This window comes from Nansenia antarctica, assembly GCF_963989245.1.
Source record: "Nansenia antarctica genome assembly, chromosome: 16".
Lineage (NCBI taxonomy): Eukaryota > Metazoa > Chordata > Actinopteri > Argentiniformes > Microstomatidae > Nansenia > Nansenia antarctica.
Genome location: NC_137686.1, coordinates 15,152,471 through 15,163,837, shown reverse-complemented (window position 1 = coordinate 15,163,837; position 11,367 = coordinate 15,152,471). Strand labels below are relative to the sequence as shown.

Genomic DNA, 11,367 nt, shown 5'->3' with positions numbered 1-11,367 from the left:
CCCAGCCCCACCCCTGCCCCCAGCCCTCCTCATCGTCCCTGTCATTAGCCTAGCGTCTGCTAGCGTCGGCCCCGGCAGAGGAGAGCGATCCTCCTCCCTAAGTGATTACTAATTACAGTCCTACAGAGAGAGAGAGAGAGAGAGAGAGAGAGAGAGAGAGAGAGAGAGAGAGAGAGAGAGAGAGGAGGGGGTACTCGGTGTTACCGGGGAAACTAAACTACCTTAGAAGTGGTCCTCCTCCATCATCCCCCTTTCTCCTCCTGACGGCGAGGGGGCGGAGTTTGTTTGTTTGTCGTTGTTTGGGGCTCTGGGTTTTTCTCGAGAGGGGTTGAGAGACGCACCGTCGCCAAGTGTGTTTCGGGTAAACAAACATCGCCGCCGAAATGTATGTTTTTTTTTCTTCGAGGTGTGTTCGAGAGTCGTTATGGCGTGTGTCCGTGGAAGACAAACGGCCGCCCGTACCCGGCGTCGCTTCTCGTAATGGCCGCCTGAGCGCAATGGCCGCCCGCAGACCATGACGTGGCGACAACCATGACTTGCAAAAGAGAAAGAGAGAGAGAGAGAGAGAGAGAGAGAGAAAGAGAGAGAGAGAGGAGAGAGAAAGAGAGAGAGAGAGAGAGAGAGAGAGAGAGAGAGAGAGAGAGAGGAGAGAGAAAGAGAGAGAGAGAAGAGAGAGAGAGAGAGAGAGAGAGAGAGAGAGGAGAGAGAGAGAGAGAGAGAGAGAGAGAGAGAGAGAGGAGAGAGAGAGAGAGAGAGAGAGAGAGAGAGAGAGAGGGAGGGGGGAAGGAGAAACGGACGCAGGAACAGAGAGAAAGAGAGAGAGAGAGAGAGTTTCTCCTCCTTGTCCCTCGCCGTATCCTTTCATCCCCCCACCCCCCTCTTTTCAATCCCCCCTTTCTTATCAAACGTCCACAGCGGAGGGACGCGCCGGGCGCGGGGATACTTAAAGTGACAGTGGCATTAAAGAACGGCCTTCGTCGGGGGCCGTCTCGGGGGACGAATGACATTTAACTGCAACTCCCGGCAACCTGGCAGCTGTTTATTACAGCAGACACGGAGGGGACAGATACAGTAAATCAGTTGTCAGGGAACGGCCACCCGCTTCAATCAGGACGGGCCTGCCATCCCTCTATCCCTCTATCCCCCCCCCCGCTAGCGCTCCCGTCTCTCTCTCCGGCCCAGCCTTAACAGACAAGTCCCTGACCGGGAGGACGACTGACTCGTCTTGTCAAGATATATACGTGACAGGCGCCTCAGGGAGCGTTCGTTTTGTCCTCTGGTTTAATAATAGGAGAGAAGAGAGGAGGTTTGTGGGGGGGGGGGGGGGGGGAAATAGCGCTGTTTATGAATCTGGCATTCATGTCAGATCTGTGTGCTGTTCTGCACGGAACACCGTCAAATGTGATTGGTTTGGAGGGAGAGGGGAGATGACATTCTTCTGGAGGAGAGACGTTCATTAAAGTGAGTGGGTCTGTGGTCTGGCGTAGGTGGACGACGGGGGGTTGGAAGCTAGTTCTCCTCTGCGCCACGAGACTGTGTTAGCTCGGGGAGCTACAACTATGCGTCACCATTGGGAGCGAAAAGAACATCTTCAGGTCTCCAGGCAAGGTTCCAAACCACCTTGACACTGACATTTGCTCCCAGAAACTGACAGACTCTCTCTCTCTCTCCCCCCATTTTTCTATCTCTCCGTCTTCCTCTCTCTCTCCCAACGGTCTCTCTCCCTCCCAACTGTCACTCTCCCCCATCTCTCTCTGCCTCTCTTCCTCTCTCTCCCCCATCTCTTTCTCTCTCCCTCTTCCTTTCTCTGCCTCGAGACCGACCAACTGCCTCTGCCCTCCATCTCTCTCATCTCTCTGTCTCTCACACACACACACACACACACACAAACCACCTAGGTTACAAATGGCTGGGACAAAGACTGACAGCGACATGGCTCGTCATGACCATCTCTGCTGTCCCACACACGTCCCAGGAGCTCCGCTGTCAGGCTGACTGGAGTGACACACACTGGACGTCACCACACGTTCTCCTGGCTCTCTGAGGAGGGGACGAGCTGTGACACTCATAGGGGGGGGAGAGAGAGGAAGAGGGAGAGAGACACTTGGGAGAGAGAGGAAGAGGGAGACGGAGGGAAGAGACGGAGGGAAAAGACAGACATGGAGGAAGAGAGTGAGAGGGATTGACAGACAGAGAGAGAGGGGTTGACAGAGAGAGAGAGAGGGATTGACAGAGAGAGAGAGAGGGATTGACAGAGAGAGAGAGGGATTGAGAGAGAGAGGGATTGACAGAGAGAGAGAGAGAGGGATTGACAGAGAGAGAGAGAGGGATTGACAGAGAGAGAGAGAGGGATTGACAGAGAGAGAGAGAGGGATTGACAGAGAGAGAGAGAGAGGGATTGACAGAGAGAGAGAGAGAGGGATTGACACAGAGAGAGAGAGAGGGATTGACAGAGAGAGAGAGAGAGGGATTGACAGAGAGAGAGAGAGAGAAAGACACAGAAGGAGAGATAGATAGATAGATAGAGTGTGAGAGAGAGCATTGTGCTTGCCAACAGCATATGGGCCTGCAACTCTGCACAGCTGTATCAAAGAGAGAGACATTTAAAACAGGGGGGGGGGGGTCGACTTTACTTTCCACTTACCAACAAAGCCCCCCTCTGTCGCCGGCGGTGACACGTGTCGCTGTGACATCACCGTGCCCGGGCGACTGTGCTGGCTGAATGTGAGACTGCTCTTTAAACAGACAGCTGGCACGGTGCTCCCACACAGCGGCCTGTGTGAGTGCTCTCTGAGGCCGGGCCGGGGCTCGGGGCTCCAGGCTACGTCACGGCCCGGCGCCCCTGAATGGGGACAGTTGTGCCCCGCGACAGGACACCAGTGACCTGGAGGAGAGCTTCTAGAGCGGTCAGTCGATCTAGAACGGTCGGTCGCTCCGGGATAAGAATGTTCAGTCGTTCTAGAATGTTCAGTTGTTCTAGAACGGTCAGCTAGACTTGCAGGAGTAGGCTGTGTGTGTGTGTGTGTGTGTGTGTGTGTGTTGTGTGTGTGCGTGTGTGCCTTTAATATGGTGGGCTGACTGTTTTCCAGGGAACTGGAGCTAATTGATGAGCATCTGATCTCGGGCCCCCGGCCTGATGGACTGGTGTGTGAATGGTGCCTGTCAGGGGGCTGGGGGGCGGGGGGGGAGGAGGGGAGGGGAGGGGAGGGGAGGGGAGGGGAGGGGAGGGGAGGGGAGGGGGGGTGGATGGGAGTGAAGTGGGGTGCAGGAGTCAATGGGCCCCCCCACAGACACACTGAGAGAGGGCGGGGGGTGTGCTGGGGGTGAGGAGGGGTGTAGTACTAGGCCGGCCCAGCTGATTGGCTATTGGCTCCCTCCCAGCCAATGGCTCCTAAGACAAATGGAGTGTCACCCAGGGAGATTAGATAAGTGAGTGCAGAGAGGAGCAGGAGGCGCGCGGCTTTATTTCAATTTGGCAGAGTTGCCGGAGCGTGGCTGGGACTCCATCCTTAATGACCACGGAGAGGGGGAGGGGGGGGAGACGGGGGGAGAGACAGAGAGAGATAGTGTGTGTATGTGTGTGTGTGTGTGTGTGTGTGTGTGTCTCTGCGTGCATGTGTGTGTGTGTGTGTGTCTCCGTGTGAGTGTCTGTGAGTTGTGTGCATCTCTGTGTGCGTATTCCTGTGTGCGCCTGTGTGTCTCTGTGTGAGTGTACGCGCGTTTGTTTGTGTTTTGATTGATTGATTGATTGAAAACTTTATTAGAAGATTTGCAGAAGTAGGTACATGAAAGTACATATTACATACAAGGTCAACTAAAAGGATAAAAACCCAAGAAAGCCACTGGCTTATTTCAATTGGGGTCCGTGTGTGTGTCTCTGTGTGAGTGAGTGTGTGTGTGTGTGTGTGTCTCTGTGTGCACCTGTGTGTCTCTGTGTGAGTGTGTGTGTGTGTGTGTGTGTGTGTGCGGTGAGTGTGTGCATGTGTGTGTGTGTGTGCGTGCGTATGTGTGTGTGTGTGTGTGTGTGTGTGTTACCCCAAACAGTCTAGAGACGAGGTAGAAACAAAAACAGACGCTTCAGAACCACTGAACAGACAAAGACGCGCTTTACCAGAACATCACATCAACACATCTATATACAGCATATATATATATTGAAAAAACATCTTTGTTTTACACACATACCACATATCAACAACTACCCTTCCCTCCATCATCGCCTCTCCTGTTTCCTCCATCAGGCGTTCTTTCTCTTGGTGGCCAGGTAGCTCTGGTAGTAGAAGTGGCTGAAGAGGGCGATGAGGCTGAGGGCGTAGAGGAACACCACGGCGTTCATGGAGTCGGGGTAGTCACAGTCAGAGAACAGGTTGTAGGCGGTGTGGACCGTCACCAGGACAAACTGGAGCTGGGAGAGGAGAACAAACCAACCAGCCTCAGGAAGAAAAACAACCAACCTCTGTCACAAACCAACCCACCAACCGCTCTCGTAAAACAAACCAACCCCTCTCACAAACCAACCAACCACTCTTACCCAACCAACCCACCAACCACTCTCACAAACAAACCAAACACAAGTCCAAATCTCTACGAGGCTTCTTGGCTTTCCATCACTAAAAGCAAGAAAGCTTAAGATTAAGACTACGGTTTCACCTCATAGGGCAGAACACACAATGGCTCGTCGTAAAGATGCGCGCGGTCTTTCAAAAAGAAAGCTCAAACAGAGACACAGAAACCTAATCAGAGCCTTCATCAGCAGACTAACTCTGTCAGCTATGCGTCAGCAGAACGAACGCTAAATACATATGGTGCCATTGTCTCATTACAACAGTAATCCACTCTTTCCCAGATGGGCTGTGTAACCTAAGGCCTGGGGTTAGCCCGGGTTAGAAGGGGTTAGGGGGGGTTAGGAGCATTGTGGGGGGGGGGGTAGAAGGGGTATTAGGGGGGTTAGGGAGGTGGGTAGGTGGGAGGGGGTTAGTAATGCTCTGATGCTCATTATCCCCCCCCCTCCTCTCCCCTCCTCTCCCCTCAGGACTAAAGGCCGATTTAAAGTTCTGCGTAAAGTCGACGCCGTAGGCTACGCGTAAGCTTACGTAGTCCCGCGTGACCGTGCGTAGCCTTGACGCGCTCCTCTCAAAAAATCTAAGTCCGCGTCAGAGCGTACGCGTCAGCTCTGTGATTGGTCCGCTTGATAGCACGATTCAGACAAGATTCCGACTCTCGTCGGCCAAAATGCGGAAGCCATGATAGAAATGTCATTTACTTTTTCTGTAATTACTTATTAATAAAGATTTGAAAATGATAACCATCGTATTATCTTAGTTTAATGTCATTTCAATGCATCATAGAACTTTTATTTACAACAAGCATAACAACAAAAAGATCGCTATTATGCCGCTTTGAGCTTTGAGCTCCGTTGACTTCCTAACCGGAAGAGGCACAGCACAGGGGCATAGAAAACACACTGCCACCTAGCGATGTGACGGTGTAATTGCAGCGTGGCCTACGCAGAAGTGTAAAGTGCGAGAGCCCTTACGTAGGGAACGTAAGCTACGCACGTAAATTCGACGCAGAACTTTAAATCGGCCTTAAGGCTGTTAACTGGTCTTCCCTTGACCAGTTGGATGACTGGGTTAATTAGTGGAGAGCACTGGGACACGCGGGGTTAAAGGGACACTGGGACACACAGGGTTAAAGGGACACTGGGACACGCGGGGTTAAAGGGACACTGGGACACGGGGGGTTAAAGGGACACTGGGACACGCAGGGTTAAAGGGACACTGGGACACGCAGGGTTAAAGGGACACTGGGACACGCAGGGTTAAAAGGACACTGGGACACGCGGGGTTAAAGACACAGTCCTGAAGTCTTTTGGAGGTGCACGGGAGATCAGTGGTGTAGGACACTCACAACTAATAGACACAATAGCAAAACACAATAATTAATTCATCCATCCGTCCATCCATCCATTCATCCGCCCTTCCAACCATCCATCCATCCCTCTCTTCCTCCATCCATCCATCCATCCATCCCTCTCTTCCTCCATCCACCCATCCATTCATCCCTCCCACCCTCTTTTCATCCATCCCTCCATCCATCCAACCGTCCATCCATCCGTCCAACCATCTCTTTCCATCCATCCATCCCTCCCTCTATCTACAGTATCTCACCATCCCTCCCTCCCTCCCTCCCTCCCTCCCTCCCTCCTCACCAGCTGTAGAGAGGTGAGGTAGTGTTTCCACCAGAGGTACTGGGTCATGTGAGGCCCCAGGGCTGCCAGGCCGTAGTACAGGTACATCACCACATGGACCAGAGAGTTGATCTGCCCTATGAAGAAGGCTGGGGAGGACACACACACACACACACACACACACACACACACAGTTTCATTTAAACAATAAACCAAAACGATACTCCTGTTGTTATGGTGATGTGTACCAGACAGTACTTACACTGGCCCCCCGCCACGTACTTGACCCCGGCCCACCAGTTGAAGATCATGGTGCTGTGGTGGTAGACGTGGAGGAAGGTCAGCTGGCTGCTCTTCTTCCTCAGGATGAAGAACACCTGGAACCACACGTGCAACCATAGAACCAGCATGAGTAGACTTGAACAAGCAAGAGACAGAGACAGAGAGAGAGAGAGAAAGAGAGAGGCAGAGAGAGAGAGAGATAGGGAGGGGGAGAGAGAGAGAGGGGGGGGAGAGAGAGAGAGAGAGAGAGAGAGAGGGGGGGAGAGAGAGAGATAGAGACAAAGAGAGAGAGAGAGGGAGAGAGAGAGAGAGGGGGGGAGAGAGAGAGAGAGAGGGGGAGAGAGAGAGAGGGGGGGAGAGAGAGAGAGGGGGGGAGAGAGAGAGAGAGGTAGAGGCAGAGAGAGAGAGGGAGGGAGGGAGAGAGAGAGAGAGAGAGAGGGGGAGGGGGAGAGAGAGAGAGAGAGAGAGGGAAGGGGAGAGAGAGAGAGAGGGGGAGAGAGAGAGAGACCTGGAACCACACGTGTAACAATAGAACCAGACTGAGTAGAACACAGGACACGGTGCCCCTCGGAACCATGGGAATCAAATCTGGCTAGTATTCTATTTCTATGCAAAAGAATCAGAATGAAGTTTATTGTTACATCCCATTATACAAGCATAAGAGAGTATAATTATTAGGCTTCAGTTCCTCGACCTTGTTCCTTGCAGTAACAAGAGAAAATAAATGGCAATAGTTCTAAACAAATAAGACCAGAGACAATTGAGCAATGCAATAATAGAGATAATACAATATGTATGAGAACAAGGAGGAGACTTGAGGCGCGTAACAGAAGTGCTCGCATGACCAGGAACCCTGTCTATGCAACCAGCGGGGTTTGAACTAGGGACATCTCGCATGGATGACCCAAACGTAAACCCTTATACCAAGAGGGTATCCTCATGGTATGAGAGCTATATCTGAGCTTAGATATAAGTATATATATATATATATATACCCTCCTACCTTGCCGACCTCGTCCCCCTCCACACCCACTCCCGTTGCCTCAGGTCTGACGACCAAACCACCCTCAAGACCACCAGGACCAAGCTCCGGACCTGGGGTGATAGGGCCTTTTCAGCCGCAGCCCCGTCCCTCTGGAACGCCCTCCCCAACCACATCAGACAGGCCAACACCCTCCCAACATTTAAACAGGCCCTCAAAACCCACCTCTTCAAGCTTGCCTTCACCAGTTAACCCTCTCCCCCTCCCCTTCCCATGTGTCCCCAGCACTACCTTAACTAGGCCCCTATCCTTTATTTAATACATTTTTTGTGTCTTTTTATTATTACTACTCAATCTTTTCAGTTTGTAAAGCGTCTTTGAGTGTCTAGAAAAGCGCTATATAAGTCTAATGTATTATTATTATTATTATTATTATTATTATTTAGAGGTCGCAGGCAGGCCTTTCTCAACACAAGAGCAAGATCCTAAATCATTTCCACTACATCTAACGCCCAAGCTTGTAGCCTCGCGGGCTAACACATCGTCGTGTAAGCTTTCCCTAATGCTTGGGCCCTTTAGCTCAGCAGGCTAAAACAGCGCGGTGACATGCAGACGACCCAGGTTCGATCCTCTCTGTGTACTCACTGTGTCACTGAGTTCTATGACCTTGGAGAAGTAGAACCACCAGCAGACGTCAGCCATCTGTAGGCCACAAAGACCAGGTACATTCAGGTACGTTACAACAGTCTGTTCACATGGACACCCGTGTCTTTCCTGTAAATACCTTAGTTTACCTGTTTCACACGAACTGATTGGTACGAATGGAAGGACCAGACATACTCGTGAGGAGAGAGAGAGAGAGAGAGAGAGAGAGAGAGAGAGAGTGAGAGAGAGAGAGAGAGAGAGAGAGAGAGACAGAGAGAGAGATAGATAGGTACGTTATTGATCCCCAAGGGGGTTACAACAGCTCAGACCACAAAACAACAACAACATAAAGATAAAGAAGATTGTTAACTAACTGTAGAACTGGAATTAGAATAAAGGGAGGCTGGTGGAGGCAGAAATCGGAGGACGGGCACAATGTAATGCACAGAATGGAAAGAGGAATGATATTCCATGCATTACAATGACCCTGTCCGCCGATGTCGACCTCCACCAGCCTGCCCTGAATCCATATGACATACTGTGTCGAGAGAGAGAGAGAGAGAGAGAGAGAGAGAGAGAGAGAGAGAGAGAGAGAGAGAGAGAGAGAGAGAGAGAGGATCATTAACTAACTGTATAACTGCCATTAGACAATAGCAGTGTATTGTCATGACAACAGGCAGACTTAGTTACCCTGGTTGCCAGCGGGCTATCACTGTAGTCCACCGGCTGACACAGCAGACTGTAGTTGGCCAACCAGGAGGACGCTGTGAACTGGGAGACACGGAGGAACGCATCAAAACACACTCTCATGTTCCCAGGATAAGCCTATCAACGGTCCCTCGTTGATTACATATTCCCACTTTGAAATGTTTTGGCATTTAGCAGATGACAAAGCGACTTACAACAAATACATTTGTCTAGGTAAGTGAATCATCTATCCATCAGTCATCATAAGATAAAATAATCGATGCTAGGACCAGGGGCCATTGGCAGTCACAATGCTAGAAGAAGGAAGAATTAAGATTTTTTAATTTTACAGTAGTGAAACTGTAGAGGGGGGTAGAGGGGATGAAGAGGTCTTAGGAGGGACATAATCAGCAGATGAAGTTACTAGTGTGGTACTAGTGTGGTACTAGTACAGTGCTATAAGGAGATAATACGCACCATAAATACTGACATAGTTATTGTTATTCCAGTTCCATAGTACACACATCCAACAAGAACAATCTGAGAATACCTGAAAGTTGATGACGGACGCCACATTGTAGGCTTCTGTTCACACCAAGAATAATATAATAATAAGCCATATTTATAACGTGGATTTTGCATGTCTCATGAACTAAGAGCTAGTTTCCAAAACCACTTGCCGACGGCCGAGCTCTGAAGCAATGAAAACTGGTCTTTCACTACCGGGCCATTCAAGTGGATTTTCCCCAACCTGTTTGTCTCCTATTTGGGACAATAAAACCTCTTAAGATATATTTTAAAAAACATATATCTCATATATATATATTTCAGTTTAGCTAACCTTTCACTGCGTTGTACTCTTTTGTCAAACAAGACAATATGACATTGATGGGTAATGTAATAGAAAGTCTATGGAAAAGCCAAGGGAGTCCTCAGTGTCTCAGTACCACATAGAACATGCAGACAGACAGGTAGATGTCTCAGTACCTCATAGAACATGCAGACAGACAGACAGGTAGATGTCTCAGTACCTCATAGAACATGCAGACAGACAGGTAGATGTCTCAGTACCTCATAGAACATGTAGGCAGACAGGTAGATGCCTCAGTACCTCATAGAACATGCAGACAGACAGGTAGATGACTCAGTACCTCATAGAACATGCAGACAGACAGGTAGATGTCTCAGTACCTCATAGAACATGCAGACAGACAGGTAGATGACTCAGTACCTCATAGAACATGCAGACAGACAGGTAGATGTCTCAGTACCTCATAGAACATGCAGACAGACAGGTAGATGTCTCAGTACCTCATAGAACATGTAGGCAGACAGGTAGATGACTCAGTACCTCATAGAACATGTAGGCAGACAGGTAGACCATGGCGAAGTTGTAGACGATGAGCACAGCCTTGAGGTTGATTGGCTGCCTGTGTTCCATCAGTTTAGGCCCCGCCCATATGAGGAGCAGGTAGCAGAGGAAGATGCATGTGATTGGCACAGGGGAGTAGACCAATAGCCAATCATCTGTCCTCTTGTCTGCCAAGACAATTAAATTGGTTATTATTATCATATCATTCAAGAATATTTGATTATGAATATGTTTTGTGTACTTAAATGTTACAGTTAGAGCTTGAGTGAATTATACAGTGATAGACATAAATAGTTACCTCCATTTTTTAGAATCCATTGGTAGAAGATTTGGATCTTCTGCCACGTTGTGGCCATTTGTTTACCTGGTGAATGATATTGTGAAATCAGAATGTACAAGAGAGAGTATTAAAAACGGTGGGCGAACAGCTCACAATAAAATGTCTCCATATTTGCAGCTGCAAGAGTTCTCTTGAGAATCAAGGACCCCAATTGAAATAAGCCAGTGGCTTTCTTGGGTTTTTATCCTGTTAGTTGACCTTGTATGTAATATGTACTTTCATGTACCTACTTCTGCAAATCTTCTAATAAAGTTTTCAATCAAAAAAAATAATCTAGCCTACTCATTTGCCACAACGACGGACTTTCTGGGCGTGAGAGTGCTGCCACCTAGCGTCCAACAGCTGTAACAGAATGGACGCAATATTAGAAAGACGCTCTTACTACAACCAATGATGCGCTGACCGAAGACTGACCTATGCGTGCCTGCTGGATAAGCGGTAATAGTGGTTTATCTTCTAGAGCCAGGAGGATTAAGAAAATCCCTTACACAACCACAATTATTCAACCTGACCTTACACACCGAAGAGATCGGTTACTACTATTAAAACAGGCTACAATTAGGCGACCGATTTTTTTTTTTAGACATACGCCTATATAAAACGTTAAACTAAGATCGCAGGTGTGGCACTATAATGAAAGACAAAGATAAGACACGAATAACAAAACGTAGGCTATAACATGTCAATGCAACAAACAAACAAACAAACAAACAAACAAATAAACTACAATAAATGACAACAACTTAACAGGCTATGATGAACACCACTTACTCTGAGGCTCTTCACGACTAAAATATACAATGATGAACCCTGGTGATGTCGGACTTAAATCCGAACTATTTGAAATCCTCCTCCAGTGTTTATCTGTG

General features: G+C 49.1%; 1 protein-coding gene across 1 annotated transcript; it reads right to left on the bottom strand.

Annotated features, from left to right (window-relative positions):
- Positions 1-4,237: 4,237 nt before the first annotated feature.
- elovl8a (ELOVL fatty acid elongase 8a) lies at positions 4,238-10,514 on the bottom strand (the record flags this gene model as incomplete). The annotated part of the gene is made up of 7 exons (XM_080546478.1): positions 4,238-4,405; positions 6,212-6,339; positions 6,453-6,567; positions 8,100-8,156; positions 8,790-8,870; positions 10,138-10,325; positions 10,457-10,514. The coding sequence occupies 7 exons, from the start codon at positions 10,512-10,514 to the stop codon at positions 4,238-4,240; spliced, it is 795 nt and encodes a 264-aa protein (XP_080402604.1).
- Between the last annotated feature and the right edge of the window lie 853 nt (positions 10,515-11,367).